The sequence below is a fragment of the Oryx dammah genome, unplaced genomic scaffold (genome assembly GCF_014754425.2).
Source record: "Oryx dammah isolate SB20612 unplaced genomic scaffold, SCBI_Odam_1.1 HiC_scaffold_5, whole genome shotgun sequence".
In the NCBI taxonomy this organism is placed as follows: domain Eukaryota; kingdom Metazoa; phylum Chordata; class Mammalia; order Artiodactyla; family Bovidae; genus Oryx; species Oryx dammah.
The window spans coordinates 91,933,144-91,950,902 of record NW_024070189.1 but is presented as its reverse complement, the minus strand read 5'-3'; the positions used below and the strand labels follow the sequence as shown (position 1 = coordinate 91,950,902).

The 17,759-nt window shown below is 40.4% G+C and overlaps 1 protein-coding gene across 1 annotated transcript in view; it reads right to left on the bottom strand.

The window, feature by feature from the left end:
- LOC120864560 (putative adhesion G protein-coupled receptor E4P) overlaps positions 1-16,568 on the bottom strand; it is a 29,666-nt gene extending 13,098 nt beyond the window's left edge. Inside the window, exons 1-8 of the mRNA XM_040241617.1 lie at positions 16,418-16,568; positions 16,063-16,215; positions 13,610-13,650; positions 10,647-10,782; positions 9,094-9,201; positions 3,589-3,773; positions 2,859-3,026; positions 617-811 (exon numbers count right to left, since the gene is read on the bottom strand). Of these exons, the coding sequence (XP_040097551.1) occupies positions 617-811; positions 2,859-3,026; positions 3,589-3,773; positions 9,094-9,201; positions 10,647-10,782; positions 13,610-13,650; positions 16,063-16,215; positions 16,418-16,568 (1,137 nt within the window). The remainder of the gene's footprint in view (positions 1-616; positions 812-2,858; positions 3,027-3,588; positions 3,774-9,093; positions 9,202-10,646; positions 10,783-13,609; positions 13,651-16,062; positions 16,216-16,417) is intronic.
- Between the last annotated feature and the right edge of the window lie 1,191 nt (positions 16,569-17,759).

Sequence of the window (17,759 nt, the reverse complement as noted above, 5' to 3'; positions counted from 1 at the left end):
GAGTGAAGTAAGCCAGAAAGAAAAACACCAATACAGTATACTAACGCATATATATGGAATTTAGAAAGATGGTAATGATAACCCTGTATGCGAGACAGCAAAAAGAGACACAGATGTATAGAACAGTCTTCTGGACTCTGTGGGAGAAGGCAAGGATGGGATGATTTGGGAGAATGGCATCGAAACATGTATAATATCATATGTGAAACAGATCGCCAGTCCAGGTTCGATGCATGATACAGGGTGCTCGGGGCTGGTGCACTGGGATGACCCAGAGGGATGGTACAGGGAAGGAAGTGGGAGGGGGGTTCAGGATGGGGAACACATGTACACCCGTGGAGGATTCAGGTCAATGTATGGCAAAACCAATACAATATTGTAAAGTAATTAGCGTCCAATTAAAATAAATAAATTTATATTTTAACAAAGAAGAATAAAAATTTTAAAAAGAAATTATGGGTGATGTTCAAAATTACACAGAGAGATGAAATGGGAGCTCTTGCTCTTTACCCTACACAATCATTGGTGTTTATTGTCATTCATCCCATCTTTCCTTCAAACTAAGTGGCTAGATTGGATTAGGACCATGAAAGAAATAATATGTTAATTCACCTACCTCAGGTTCCGTTTGATCAATCCCCACGAGGAAGAGGAGGTGGGCCAGGAAGAGGCAGATGGAGAGCTGCAGGTGGAGGGTAGTGCTGGTGTTCTTGATGGATCGACACAGGAGGAAGGTGAGGGCAGCCAGGAGAAGGCAGAGCAGAGAGAGGCTCAGCCCCACATAGGTGATTATGGTCAGCACAGGATCCTCCTAGAAGACACCAAAGGAGGAATCTGTTATTCCAGCTCTATAGGTATGTTCCTGATGGAGCATCAGGTGGGCTTTCCAGTTCAGCTCCCAAAGAAATGACTTAATCTCTCTGAGACTTGGTGATTCCCTCTTCAAAATACGGGCAGTTATAGCATTTGTCACACAGAGCTAGCCCAGCATTGAAAAACAGAAACAGATGAGCCATGTGCACAAGTTTAAATTTTCTAGTAGCCATATTTTTGAAAATGTCAAAAGAAACAAGTCAAATTGATTTAATAGTACATGTTCAAAATACTGGGCTTCCCAGGTTGTGTTAATGGTAAAGAACCTGCCTGCCAATTCAGGAGATGTAACAGGCAGGTTCAATCGCTGGGTCAGGAAGATCCCCTGGAGACAGGCATGGCAACCCACTCAAGTATTCTTGCCTGGAGAATCCCATGGTCAGAGGAGCCTGGTGGACTATAGTTCACAGGCTACACTCAAAGAATCGGATACGACTGAAGCAATTTAGCACTCATGTACACATGTTCAAAATACTATCAGTTCAATGTGTTGAATGTCATATAATTAATATAAGGATATAACAAAAATATAATCAGTTCAAATTACATTCAGTGTACAAGTTATTAATGAATTAGTTGGTACTCTTTTTCCTCCATATTCAGCCTTTGAAATCCAGCGTGTACTTAACACTTACTGAGAATCTCAATCAAATGCTATATTTTAAAGCGTGAAAGTAAAGCGTGGTCCTATCAAAAAACAAAGTTGTATTTAGTGGAAAAATATTTTATACTATTTCTTAATTTAAATACATTCAAATGGAATAGAATTTGTTTCTTCAGTCATAGTAGTCACATTTTACGTGTTCGATAACCACGTGCGGTGATCCTATTGGACAAGACGGCAATCAAATATAATATCATGAAGGCTGTTTTGTTCTCTGTAATATCCACAATGCCTGGAATGGCATCAGGCATATAGTAGTTTACTCAAATTCATGCCCATTGAGTTGGTTAGATAGCATCACTGATTATAAATGGACATAAATTTGAGCAAACTCCAGGAGATAGTGGAGGACAGAGGAATCTGATGTGCTGTAGCCCATAGGGTCTGAAAGAGTCAGACACAACTTAGTGACTCAACAACAACAACAAAGATACTTATATATAAATATGTTAAATTAACAAAACGAGGTTATGCATTTACATAAGAAATATGGTGTTATCTTCCAGTCAATGCTCAATAAATGGGAGTTTAAAATAAATGGGGAAACAAGTTAGGTAAATTTCTTTAAATCTGAGTTATCTGAGATATGGTTGGGACCTGGGAAGTTTAGAGGGCTATGCTTTTACATGGGTGATGGTCAGTTGCCTTTGTTCTGGTGTGACTTGGTGATGGGGGTTAGCTCTACTTCTAGCAGAGTAACAGGTCTCCATGGATCTTTCCACCGTAGGGGCTGACAACTGACTTTTCAATGATTGAGGGTTTTCTCTGCTAGCTTGAGCACACTCTGCCCATGCCCATGGACATGTCAAGAGGATGAATACACCCTGGATGTTGTTGTTGTTGTTGTTCAGTCACTAAGTCTTGTCTGACTCTTTGCAACACCATAGACTGCAGCACGCCAGGCTCTTCTGTCCTCTGCTATCTCCCGGAATTTGCTCAAATTCATATCCATTGAGTCGATGACGTAGCTTTCAACAAATGACTGAAGGGAGGTGGTGCATAAATAACCCAGCTTTCTCGCCATTCAGTTAGGATGACTCTGAGGTGTGTCTTCTACCCTGACTCCAAAAATCTCCCAGAGGGAAGTAAGCCCAGTTACTCATAGTGGTACCTGGCATCTGGGTTCTCTGATTGGCTTCTGTCTCTTTCCCATTTCATTTCCCAGTCCCTTACTGATGCTTCCTGGAATTACCTCTCAAGTAATCTCCTTCTGCTTGACTCCTTATCTCAGAGTTTTTTTTTTTTTTTTTTTTTCCCTGAGACTCCGAGAGTCTTCCTGGACACAATCAAGTTCACTGTAAGGGACCATAAATCGTTGTACCTTGGGAGCAAGAGCCACGAGGACAGCAAAGCTGGAAAGGTGAGAGCACTTGCATTGGGTGTGAGAATCATTGCTGCCCAAATGAGCGCAGCCCTCCGTCGACCAGCTGCCCCCATCCTTTGATCCTTTCCAGTAGACACAGAAATATTTTCTCCTCCCACCACCTGGCTGGAAAGAGAAGAGCATGAAAGTGGATCTTCTGGTTTTTATCATTTCAACTTTATAGGTTAATTGAGGTGCACTGGGTTGGAAACTGGATTGGAAAAATTCTGAAACCCTTGTGGGGAAGTTTTGCATACTCCACTTTCACTGTGGGGTTTGCTCTTCATTTATTCTGCCCTTCTCTGGTTATCTCTGGGACTGACTGTTATGCACTGCTTTCCCCAGGTTGTTGGTCATTGATATGAACAATGAGAGAAACAGATGACAGGGAGAAGAGGCAGCTCTGGTATTTCTTCTCTACTGCTTTTCTGCTGCAAATTACCTCCATCTCCAATGGGCAATCTTCCTGTATACCTGCAACCTTTACTGGGCAATACTCATTCCCCCAGTGCTTTTTTCCCCCATTGCCTTTTTATGCTTAAGTGTGATACTAGCTGTCCCACATTTGTCATTTCTGAGTGCCTCAACATTTGTTAATTCTCTTAACTCTGAGTGATCAGAGTTGAATTCAGTTTCCTGCCTGGACTGATAATTCACCTGTTCAAGGTAAAGCCTAGATCTTGCTCACCTGAGTATGTTGGAAGGTCAGGAACACAGGTTTAGATAGATCAACTTTTTCCTTCACACCAATGGAGCCACTTATCACTTGAGAGTTCAGATTGACTTCCTTTATCCCTCTTCTATCACTGAAAAAGGATCCATTTATAATATCCCCAAGAGATCGATAAGTGATAAGCGCCACTGCACTCCTATCTGAGAAAATGGAAGAAAAGTCACGTTTTCTAGCGTATCTAGAGGTTGGGGAATTGGTACATTAGTGTTCTGTGTGAGGGTTGTAAGTGTTATATAAAGTCAAAATTGCACTTGGAAGTCTTTTCCATTGCCCAATCAATACATTACATGTGGCTTAGGGATTATTATTCTGTATATGTAATATATAGTCTAATGTAGCACACATTATAAGGGATATATGTGCAAAATATTCTATCGATGTGTTGTAAAATATTTATGTATGAACATTATACATCAAAAGGAGAATCATAAGGCACGATGTTTGTCTCCAGAAGGTAAAACTCAGGTGTGCATGTGTGTGTGTGCTCACACATGTGCATGTGCACGTTCAGTCACGTCCAACTCTTTGTGACCCCATGGACTGTAACCTGCCAGGCTCCTCTGTCCATGGGATTCTCCAGGCAAGAATACTGGAGTGAGTTACCATTTTCTTCTCCAGGGGATCTTTCCGATCCAGGGATCAAACCCCCATCTCTTACATCTCCTGCATTGGCAGGCAGGTTCTTTACCACTATCACCACCTGGGAAGCCTGGAACTCATGTGGGATGAAGAAATCAAATGTTTCTGAATAGATGATGACTCCCTCATATGCATTCCTGTACACTGTCGATGGTGGCCAAGGGATGGAGGCAAACTAGATGTCCATCAACAAAAGAATGGATGGAGAAGATGTGGTGTGTATGTACAGTGGAATACTACTCAACTTTAAAATGAAATAAAGTTGGGACATGGATGGACCTAGAGACTGTCATACAGAGTGAAGTGAGCCAGAAAGAGAAAACAAATATTGTATATTAACACACATATGTGGAATCCAGAAAAAGTGGTACAGATGACAGAGACAGAGACACAGACCTAGACAACAAATGTATAGACACCAAGGGGGGAAGTGGGGTGCTGGATGAACAGGAGATTGGGATTGACATATATCGCTGTTGTGTGTGTGCTCAGTTGCGCAGTCTTGTCCAACTCTTTGCAGCCCTATGAACTGTAGCCCGCCAGGCTCCTCTGTCCATGGAATTTTCCTAGCAAGAACACTGGAGTGGGTTGCCATTTCCTACTCCAGGGTATCTTCCCAACCCAGGGACTGAACCACACCTCTTGCATCTCCTGCACTGGTGGGTGAATTCTTAACCACTGCAGCACCTGGGAAGCCCCATACACTATCAACACTCTCTATAAAATGCATAAGTAATGGTGCCAGGAGCCAGCACGAGGAGTCCCACCCGTGGCAAAGGTCATGAGGTTAAGGCAAAGGCGAGTCGGGCCTTAAAGCGAGCCTCACTGGATCTGCTCGTGCATCTGCCCCAAAACCAGAGTCTGCCTGCCTTACTGCATTATCCTTTCACCTACTCTTCTGACATTAACAGAGGCTATCCCCGACCACCTTTCTCTGGAAAATTAACTTAGAGCTCCAGATAATAGTCTCCTGCATATAAAAGGAGTGTCTCAGGTCAAACCTCTCTGCTGGCAGACTAGCTTGTGTGACAGGATTATCCACACTCTTGCTACTACGTACATGATTGTTTACAACCTCTCAACCATAAACAGCACAGAGAGTTTGGAGTATTTTCAAAGTCTTAGTTAGCATAGGGTTTTTCTAAAGATAAAAATCATGTTGGTGAAGGGTTTCATTGCGGAGTTAATGATTGCCACCAGGCCTCCATATCCTTAGGCACCTGGGAGTATGTTAATCGATGTAATTGGAATGTAGAAAAAGAAATATAGTAGTTTTGATGTTAGCAATACTAGGCTTTTGAGTTAATGAATTTTCTCTTTTGTTATAGATCACTGTACCCCTCTTTCTTTGTTATAAATCATTGTGTCCTTGCTATGTAAAAATGTAACTTTATCACTATCTTAAGACTAAGTAGATCTTAAGGGAAAACAAGTTTTCTGATCCATTAACCTTTATCAATAGAAAGAAAGGTGGGGCAATAAAATGTTAATCGGTCTCCAGACCAGAAGATATTGTGAACAAATGTAAGACCCTTGTAAGAACAAAGATATGCTAAGGACACTGTCTTTAGGTAAGGGTCGGAGCAGCTGACCCTGCGTGACTCTGTTTCTTGCATTTATCTCTATGCATAATTAAAAGTATAAAAGTGGACCTGGAAAATAGAAAAATGGACCAGTTCCTGGAAAGACTGGTTTCCCCCGTGTGGTCTTTTCTCCTTCTCTTCTTTTCTGGCTGAATTCCCATCTGGAGTGTGGAGGCTCACCAAGCCTACTAATTTTGCCCTGGCTTCTAAGACCCACGTGAGAGGGAGCCCAAGGCAGGGCACCCTCCGCTATTTAAGGGGGTGCCGGCGGCCTACGTAGGTGGTGCAAACTCCTTGTCTCGGAGTTTTATTGGTTTTCTGCGTAAACCAAGTTATTCAGCTTCTTTTCTCCACTAATACTTCCTACTACACTATCCTTTTCTAATCTTTCTATATATCTGTAATTAAATAAGTTCTTTCCTAGGACGCCAACTCTGTCCCCACTTCCAATTCCCTGGATCCACCGGGGCTGGACCCTGGCAAATGGGAACCTATTGTATAGCTAGGGAACTCTGCTCAATGCTCTGTGCTGACCTAAATGGGGAGGAAATCTAAAAAAGAGGGGATACGTGTATACACATAACGGAGTCACTCTGCTGTATGGTAGAAACTAACACAACATTATAAATCAACTATACTCCAACAAAAATTAATTTTAAAAATATTCCAAATAATTCCCATTTTCCATCTCAAGCTGACTCTTGGGCATCTAATTTAATGGAAAAGTAGACAGGATGGCCCATTCTATTTAATTCATTCTCTCATCCTTCCTTCACTCCCTCCCCCTACCTCTCTTTCTCAGCCTCTCTCTCTCTTTTTCTCTTTCTCTCTCTCCGTCTCTCTCCCACCCTCTTTCCTTTCCCTTTTCATGCTAGAAGAATTTAAGTCATAGAAGTTAAATGCACAGTATGACACAGTTTCCTAAACTGCAATCATTCATGTGCCACCATCCCAGTTTCACCCCAAACCACTTACCACCTATATCACTCGATCTAAAAAATCAACTGGACTTCTCTGGTGGTCCAGTGGATAAGAATCACCTGCCAATGCAGAGGAAATGGGTTAATCCCTAGTCCTGGAAGATTCTACATGCCGCAGAGCAACTAAGTCACAACTACTGAGCCTGTGCTCTAGAGCCTGTGAATCACAACTACTGAAGCCCATGCATCCCATGGAGGCTGGATGCATCAGAAAGTCACCACAATCAGAAACACTGAGCACTGCAACTAGAGAAAGTCCACAAGCAGTAACCAAGACCCAGCACAACTGAAAATAAATAAAAAACAAATTTTTTTAAAAGGAGTGAATGGTTGAAAAAAATAATAAAAATCAACTCATTTTTAGATGTTTTCCCCTCTCCCTTCTCTCTTCTGCAGCTCACAGTAAACAGTGAAGATTAACCAGTAGCCAGGAATTTTCTGGAAGAATCATAGGAACAAGTACTTCACTCTCTCCAGGTAACTGGGTCTTTCTCTTTGAAATACTTTTCATGCATGCATTCATTCATTCACTTGTCACATGTTTATTGAGCATCTACTGTGTACTGGACAGTGTTCCAGGCATTGCAACACAACAGGGAACAAAGTGGGCAGAGTCCCTGCCATCAGGGAGATGATGTCATGGGAGAGATAGACAACAAACAAATAAATAAATTAGAAAGGGTCGCATAGTGTGGATGTGATGCAGAGACTTAAATAAAATGATAGAATAAAGCAGGGGTGTCAAATTATGGCCTGGGGGTCAAATCCAGCTTACCACCTGTTTTTGTAAATAAAGTTTTATTGACACACAACCATGTCCCTTCATTTACATATCACCTATGGCTGCTTTCACACTACAATGTCAAGAGTTGAGTAGATAAAACAAAAATCATCTGGCCCCAAAACCAGAAATATTTGTCCTCTTGTGTTTTTACATAAAAAGTTTGCCAACTTGTAGCCTAGCAGAATAGAGTATAAAATGCTTCTCAAGGGAAAGAGTGTTTGAGACAACTCATGTGCCACCATCAAGAGTGAGCTTCTCTGAAGGAAACACTTCTACACTACATTAGGTGGGAATGTAAATTGCTGCATCCACTATGGAAAATGGTGTGGCGGTTCCTCAAAAAACCAATATACAATCCAACAATCCCACTCTTGGGCATATTTCTTGCTAAAGCTATAATTCTAAAAGGTACATGTACCCCTATGTTCATAGCAGCAGTGTTCACAATAATCAAAGCATGGAAGTAGCCAAAATGTCCATCAACAGAGGAACAGGTAAAGAAGATGTGGTACGTATATACAATGGAATATTACTAAGCCAAAAAAAGAATGAAATGATGCCATATGCAGAACACGGATGGACCTAGAGATTATCGTACTAAGTGAAGTAAGTGAGAAAGAGAGACAGATATGCCATATGATATCACTTACATGTGGAATCTAAAATATGGTACAAACTAACCTATCTACAAAATGGAAACAGACTCACAGACATGGAGAACAGGCTTGAGCTTGCTATGGGGAGTCAGATGGGAGAGGGAAGGACTGGCAGTGTGGGATGAGAGAGGAGACACAAACTGTTATATAGAGGACAGGCAAATGACAAGGCTCTACTGTTATAACACAGGGAGCTATGGTCTATATCCTGCAATAAACCATAATGGAAAAGAATATTTTAAAAAGAAAGAGAAATGTATTATCTGAGTCACTTCACTAGATAGCAGAGACTGGCATGACATTGTAAATCAACTACAAAAGTGAAACTCACTCAGTTGTGTCCGACTCTTTGCAACCCCATGGACTATATAGTCCATGGAATTCTCCAGGCCAGACTACTGGAGTGGATAGCCTTTCCCTTCTCCAGGGGATCTTCCCAACCCAGGGATCGAACCCAGGTCTCCCACATTGCAGGCAGATTCTTTACAGCTGAGCCACCAGGGACTTCACTTTAAAAATAAAGTTTTTTAAAAAGAGTAAGCTTTTTGGATCAGCACATGAAACTGAGCATGCACCAGCCCATCCCTTTTAAGGAGCTAAGTCAAGGAATCCCTGTTTGAACCTCTGTCTGTATCACAAAGTCCATACAAACTGTGTCCTCAAAGTTGCCTGGTTAGTGGTCAAGGCAGATCTTTTAATTCTGCCAGAAGAGTCTTCTTCCCTTGAATGCTTTGGAAGCTTGGCTCCATCACCTAGAAATGAGACAACAGTGCCTAGAAGTTATAGGTCAAGCGTATAGGTCATCTTAGACACAGTACCTCTTGTGGTTCCTTTGAAAGCATTTGGGCAGTCGATATCCATCGTGTTGTTTCCAGCTTCTAGAACAGTTTTCTCACTTGTCTCATTGCACTTCTTGGTTTCATAAACTGGAAACATTAGGAAAGTGAGTCCTGCTTTGCTCAGTTCTCATGCCTAAAAAACTTGCTAACAACTTCCTTCTTTGACAGATCTGTTACTAGTCATTTTATTTACTGCATGCAAGGTAGACCATTTGGTCCTCCCCTAACATTTCTGACTGGTAGAGATGAAATGTCGAAAGTATAGGCAACACATATAGGTCACACAACTCAAGGGAAGAGAGAAGACTGTCATGCTTCCCAGAGCTGGCACTAAACTAGGCAAGCTCAGCCTTTACCACAGAATATTTAAAGGGAAAAGTTTTCTTTAAACAATGTGTAATGGGGCGCCTGGGGCGCTTAGCAAGGGAAGCTAAGCATTTAAAAGTTTTCCAAGAAACAGAGTTTTCATTTAAAAAAAAAAACAAACTAGAAATAGAGCTACCATATGATCCAGGAATTCTACTCCTGGGCAACGATCCAGAAAAAACAAACACTCTAATTTGAAAAGATTCATTCACCCCAGTGTTCACAGCAGGACTATGCACAATAGCCAAGACATGGTAGCAACCTAAGTGCCCATCAACAGATGATTGACTTAGGAAAATATGGTACATATTGGAATATTACTCGGCCATTAAAAAGAATGAAATATTGCCATTTGCAGCAACATGATGGACCTAGAGAATATAATTCTTAATAAAATGTCATAGACAAATACAATAGATAACACATTACATGTGGAATCTAAAAAAATAATACAAATGTGTGTATGTACAGAAAAGAAACAGATTCACAGACATAGAAAACAAATTTATGGTTACCAAAGGGGAGAGGCAGTGGGGAGGGATAAAATAGGACTATGGGATTAACAGGTACAAACTACAATATATAAAATAGATAAGCAACAGAGATTTACTGAATAGCACATGAAATCATACCTAATATCTCATTATAATCTACAATGGAATGTAATCTGCAAAAGTACTGAATCACTATGCTATACATGCATGTGGGCATGCTGTCAATTCAGTCATGTCTGACTCTTTGCAACTCCATGGACTGAAGCCAGGCTGCTCTGTTCATGGGATTCTCCAGGCAGTAATACTGGAATGGGTTGCCATGCCCTCCTCTAGGGAATCTACCCGACTCAGGAGTTGAACCCACATCTGTTATGTCTCCCGCATTGGCAGGTGGGTTCTTTACCACTAGTGCCACCTGGGAAACTCTCCTATGCTCTATACCTGAAACTAACACAATAATATAAATCAACTATAATTCAATTTTTAAATTTTTAACAAGAAAAAATAAAACTTTTCCAAAGGAATAGTCACCTGGGTGTGATCTTCTGCGTTTGGGAAAAATCACTTAAGTGAACTCTGTTCATGATATGTGAACATATTAACACAAGGTCTGATGAAAGATGACTTTCATAAAATTTTCTGGTCTTAAAACTAATGCTTAATGTTTCTTACCTATGTCTAATACAGAATCTTCATGCTTTCCTGGAGAAACAAAACTCTGATTCCATATGGTCAATTCTACACGTTGAAGTAGTTGGGTCACCCGTTTTGCAATGTAGTTTTTGCTTCCATTGTTCCTCAGAATTTCCTTTCAAAGAAATAAAAGTAATTAGGTAGATGGTTATTGAAACTTTGAAAAGCAGGAATATATATAAGTGTGGTTGACAGTATGGTACTGGCACAAAGACAGAAATATAGATCAATGGAACAAAATAGAAAGCCCAGAGATAAATCCACACACCTATGGACACCTTATCTTTGACAAAGGAGGCAAGAATATACAATGGAGTAAAGACAATCTCTTTAACAAGTGGTGCTGGGAAAACTGGTCAACCATTTGTAAAAGAATGAAACTAGAACACTTTCTAACACCATACACAAAAATAAACTCAAAATGGGTTAAAGATCTAAATGTAAGACCAGAAACTATAAAACTCCTAGAGGAGAACATAGGCAAAACACTCTCCGACATAAACCACAGCAGGATCCTCTATGACCCACCTCCCAGAATACTGGAAATAAAAGCAAAAATAAACAAATGGGACCTAATTAAAATTAAAAGCTTCTGCACAACAAAGGAAACTATAAGCAAGGTGAAAAGACAGCCTTCCGAATGGGAGAAAATAATAGCAAATGAAGCAACTGACAAACAACTAATCTCAAAAATATACAAGCAACTCCTGCAGCTCAATTCCAGAAAAATAAATGACCCAATCAAAAAATGGGCCAAAGAACTAAATAGATATTTCTCCAAAGAAGACATACAGATGGCTAACAAACACATGAAAAGATGCTCAACACCAGTCATTAACAGAGAAATGCAAATCAAAACCACAATGAGGTACCATTTCACGCCAGTCAGAATGGCTGTGCTCCAAAAGTCTGCAAGCAATAAATGCTGGAGAGGGTGTGGAGAAAAGGGAACCCTCTCACACTGTTGCTGGGAATGCAAACTAGTACAGCCACTATGGAGAACAGTGTGGAGATTCCTTAAAAAAACTGGAAATAGAACTGCCTTCAGTTCAGTTCAGTTCAGTCACTCAGTCGTGTCCGACTCTTTGCAACCCCATGAATTGCAGCACGCCAGGCCTCCCTGTCCATCACAGTCTCCCGGAGTTCACTCAGACTCACGTCCATCGAGTCCGTGATGCCATCCAGCCTTCTCATCCTCGGTCGTCCCCTTCTCCTCCTGCCCCCAATCCCTCCCAGCATCAGAGTCTTTTCCAATGAGTCAACTCTTCGCATGAGGTGGCCAAAGTACTGGAGCTTCAGCTTTAGCATCATTCCTTCCAAAGAAATCCCAGGGTTGATCTCCTTCAGAATGGACTGGTTGGATTTCCTTGCAGTCCAAGGGACTCTCAAGAGTCTTCTCCAACACCACAGTTCAAAAGCATCAATTCTTCGGTGCTCAGCCTTCTTCACAGTCCAACTCTCACGACCCAGCAATCCCACTGCTGGGAATACACACCAAGGAAACCAGAATTGAAAGAGACATGTGTACCCCAATGTTCATCACAGCACTGTTTATAATGGCCAGGACATGGAAGCAACCTAGATGTCCATCAGCAGATGAATGGATAAGAAAGCTCTGGTACATATACACAATGGAGTATTACTCAGCCATTAAAAAGAATACATTTGAATCAGTTCTAATGAGGTAGATGAATCTGGAGCCGATTATACAGAGTGAAGTAAGCCAGAAAGAAAAACACCAATACAGTATACTAATGCATATATATGGAATTTAGAAAGATGGTAATGACAACCCTATATGCGAGACAGCAAAAGAGACACAGATGTTTAGAACAGTCTTTTGGACTCTGTGGGAGAGGAAGAGGGTGGGATGATTTGGGAGAATGGCAATGAAACATGTATAATATCCTGTAAGAAACGAATCACCAGTCTAGGTTGGATGCAGGCTACAAGATGCTTGGGGCTGGTGCACTGGGATGACTCAGAGGGATGGTATGGGAGGGAGGTGGGAGGGGGGTTCAGGATTGGGAACATGTGTACACCCGTGGTGGATTCATGTCAATGTATGGTAAACCCAATACAATATTGTAAAGTAATTAGCCTCCAATTAAAATAAATAAATTTAAATTTAAAAAAAAAGTGTGGTTGAGTGAGCCAGCCTCTTGATGAGAGTGAAGGAGAAGAGTGAAAAAGCTGGCTTAAAACTCATCATTAAAACAAACTAAGATCATGTCCTCCAGTCCCATCACTTCATGGCAAACAGAAGGGCAAATGACAGATTTCCTCTTCTTGTGCTCTACAATTAGTGCTGATGGTCACTGCAGCCATGAAATTAGAAGATGATTGCATCTTGGCAGGAAAGCTATGACAAACCTAGGCAGTATGTTAAAAAGCAAAGACATCACTTTGCTGACAAATATCCATATAGTCAAGACTATGTATGGTCTTTCCAGTAGTCATGCACAGATGTGAAAGCTGGACCATAAAGAAGGCACAGCACCAAAGAGTTGATACCTTCGAACCGTGTTACTGGAGAAAATTCTTGAGAGTCCTTTGGACAGCAAGGAGATCAAACCAGTCAATCTTAAAGGAAGTCAACCCTGAATATTCATTGGAAGACCACCTGATGCAAAGAGCCAACTCATTGGAAAAGACTCTGATACTGGGAAAGATTGAAGGCAAAAGGAGAAGAGGCAACAGAGGATGAGATGGTTAGATAACATCACTGACTCAACAAACATGAATTTGAGAGAACTCCAGGAGTTAGTGAAGGACAGGAGAGCCTGGCATGCTGCAGTCCATGGAGCTGCAAAGAGTCAGACACGACCTGGTTACTGAACAATAACAACAACTAAAGTCATAGAGAGCCATGGTAGTACTTGAGCAGGAGAAAGGTATGGTAAGACTGATTGTTTTCCAAACCTAGGCTACACCTTACTTACCCAAATGTCCTCTGGTACTTGTGTCTCATTATTGGCATCCTCTGAGAAAGAAAAGTAACAGTCAAATGAAATATGGGAAATAACACACTCTAACATAGGTCTTTCTTCCAATCACATTCAAGTTGAGTGTTTCCTTCTGCACTCAAATACCATCCTAATTTCATTCTAAGAATTCCCAAATCTCTTCCAAGGTAGAATTTTCAAAGGGAATTAGTATGGGGTTTCTCATTCAAAAATTCAGTCAGTGGTGTTTATGGAGCATCTACTAAAAGTGATTAGCCTCCAATTAAAATAAATAAATTTAAATTAAATGAAAAAGAGGGAGGCTAAATCTTATAAACATAGGTGAATAAAGAAAGAGACAGATGCCATCTTTCCTGTTAATGGGAATGTGAATTGATATAGCCACTATGGATAACAGTATGGGATGTTCTTTAAAAAGCTAAAAATAGAACTACCATATGATCCAGCAATCCCACCCTTGAGCACAGATCCTAAGAAAACCATAATTCAAACAGACACAAGTACCCCAATGTTCACTGCAGCTATATTTATAATAGCTAGAACATAGAAGCAACCTAGATGTCCATCGACAGATGAATGGATAAAAAAAGTTGTGGTACATATACACAACGGAATATTACTCAGCCATAAAAAGGAATGCCTTTGAGTCAGTTCTGATGAGGTGGATGAACCTAGAACCTATTATACAGAGTGAAGTGAGTCAGAAAGAGAAAGATAATATCATATTATAATGCATATATATGGAATCTAGAAAAATGGTACTGAAGAATTTATTTACAAGACAATGATAGAGAATCAGACATAGAGAACAGACATGGGGAACGGGGAGGAGAGGGTGAGATGTATGGGAAGAGTAACATGGAAACTTACATTACCATATGTCTCAGGAAAGTCAAACAGGGGCTCTGTATCAACCTACAGGGGTAGGATGGGGAGGAAGATGGGAGGGAGGTTCAAAAGGGAGGGTGTATATATATATATATATATATATATACCTATGGCTGATTCATGTTGAGATTTGACAGAAAACAACACAATTCTGTAAAGCAATTATACTTCAATTAAAACAAAATAAATTTTTTAAAAACCTCAAAAAAATCTGCTGAAAATCAAAGACAAAGAGAAAAAAAGATTATATTCAAATGAAAACCAATTAGACTGATAGCTAACATCTCATCAGAAACAGTGGAATCTAGAAAACAATAATTTCTTTAAAGTGAACAAAAATAAAAATTAAGATAAAATCCATTTTCGGATTAAATATAAAATTTAAATATTAAATAATAATAAATAAGTAGAAGAAACAAAACAAACCAACAAAAAGAATGAAATTGGGTCACTGGTAGAGACATGGGTGGACCTAGAGTCTGTCATACAGAGTAAGGTAAGTCAGAAAGAGAAAAACAAACACTGTATATTAACACATTTAGGTGGAATCTAGAAAATTTTATGGATGAGTCTGTTTTCAGGGCAGAAATAGAGAACAGACATGTGAACACTGAAGGGGTAGAGGGAGTGAGATGAACTGGGAGACTGGGACTGACCTAGATACACTATCGTGTGTAAAACCGATAGCCGGTGGGAACCTGCAGTACAGTGTAGGGAGCTCAGCTCAGTGCTCCGTGATAACCTGGATTGGTGGAATGGAGGGGGGTGGGAGGAAGGAGATATGTGTATAGACAGAGCTGAGTCACTTCATTGTACAGCAGATACTAACACACCATTGTAAAGCAACTATACTCCAGTTTTTTAAAAAGAGAGACAAAATATGTTCCCTTGTGGAGTCTGCAGCCTATGGCAAAGTTGCCAAGCAAATAATTGAGTAATTATGAGTCCAACATATTAATACATAGAATGAGACACCTTGGCAGTATACAGAAAAAGACCATGTTTGGGGTGTGGGAAACCCTTCCCAAAGAAACAGGTGTTAACTGAGTTAATAACAATCAGTTGTTGTCTACCTAGCATCGTATTTTAAGTGACACTGACCACCTGATGTGAAATGCTGACTCACTGGAAAAGACCCTTATATTGGGAAAGATTGAAGGCAGGAGGAGAAGGGGATGACAGAAGAGGAGATGGTTGGATGGCATCACTGACTTGATGGACATAAGTTTGAGCAAACTCAGGGATATAGTGAAGGACAGGGAAGTCTGGTGTGCTGCAGTCCATGGGGTCGCAAAGAGTCGGACATGACTGAACAACAACAACAAAGGTATCTACTTGGAGATGGTGACTGTTGCTATGGGCTTGAGTGAAATCTCCCAGGAAATGGCTACCAAGGACAACAATGGATTGAAGGGTGAGGACCAGGACAGATCTCTACCCTGTTACCCTAGTCTGAAATTGGTGAAACTCTCAAGGGATCTTCTAATGTCTCCTTTTTCATGGTGGAGTATTTGATTACTGGAGTATTTGGAGATTCTTACCATAACATTCTGCATAATTAATTGTAAATATATTAGCCACCCAATTGAAGAGAGGATAATGTGGGACACAGCTGCAGTAGTAATTTCCAATTCCATTTCTGCAATATGCTTTCTGCTTGCACTTTGCCAGCCCTCTTGCACACTCATCAATATCTGGGAATCAAGAGAAAATATCATTAGAAAATATCACTTTTTATTCTCATAAAACCATATTGTTTTCCCTTGCCCACGAGATCTCTACTATCCAACATCACTTATAAAAGTACCCAGAACTAGTGTATTTTTTTAAGACCCAAGATCACAAACAAAGCACTTGCATTTTCCGTGGAAAAACACAAAACTAGTTCCTCCTTACCCACAAGATGAAAATCCTCACTGGTCACCCAGTCTGGCAGCTTCTCCCAGCTAACAACAACCAAAACAGGAAGTACATCTCTTCTTATCTTGAGCTTTAGTTTCTCAAGGAGTCTTGTGGCTGGCAGGCATTGGTAGTGAGATGGTAACATGCAAGAAGGGTAGAGCCCCCCCCCCCCCGAAATGGAGGAAATAGGCTGCAAGAGTCAGAAATTTTTTATTTCTCTTAAGCAGCTGAAATGCAAAAAGGCAAAATGGTTGTCTGAGGAGGCCTTACAAATAGCTGGTTAAGATGATTCAATATAGAGATGACAATTCTCCTGAAGTTACTTTATAAAGCCAAAGTAATTTCTAGGATGCACTGTTGAGTGAAATAAAGTTCAGAAGGCCTTCTCTGATGTCTTATCAAAAGGATCAAGATCACAGAAGACAAGGAAGGATTAAGAATCTGTCACAGATTAGATGAGGCAGGACTGAGATGACTAAATGCGATATGAGACCCTGAAACGGCTCTTAGAACAGAAAAAAAAGAGGGGTGGATTTTAGGGGGAGAACTGGTAAAACTTGTATAGTCTCTAGTCTAGTTGATATTATTGTACTATTATTTATCTTCTGACTTTGCTCACTGTATGATGGTTGTCATATCATTGGCTGACCTTAGAGAACTGAGTAAAAGCTCTACAGAATTCATTGAACTGTTTTGCAGTTTTTCTTTAAGTCTCAAACTGTTTCAAAATTAAACATCTAAAAAAATACATCCAATATTATACGATTCCAAGATAGAATGTAGAATGGTGGGTACCAGGGGCTAGGGGAAGAGAAGAGGGAAGTTAGTGTTTAACGGGGAAAGAGTTTCAGTTCTGCAAGATGAAAAACATTCTGGAGATGAAAGGCAGTGATGGTTGCACAACAGTGTGAATTTACTAAATAACAGTGAAGTACAATAACAAAGTAGTCAATGAATAACAGTGAATAACAGTAACTGATTATAATGGTAAATTGCGTTATACATATTTTACTATAATTGAAAAAAACAATTTAAATAAATAAATAAATACATTATCATATGATTTCACTTATAGGAGGGCCCTAAAAGAGTCAACAAAGGTCGGTCTAGTAAGGCTATGGTTTTTCCAGTAGTCATGTATGGATGTACGAGTTGGACTGTCAAGAAAGCTGAACACCGAAGAATTGATGCTTTTGAATTGTGGTGTTGGAGAAGACTCCTGAGAGTCCCTTGGACTGCAAGGAGATCCAACCAGTCCATTCTAAAGGAGATCAGTCCTGGGTGTTCATTGGAAGGAATGATGCTAAAGCTGAAACTCCAGTACTTTGGCCCCCTC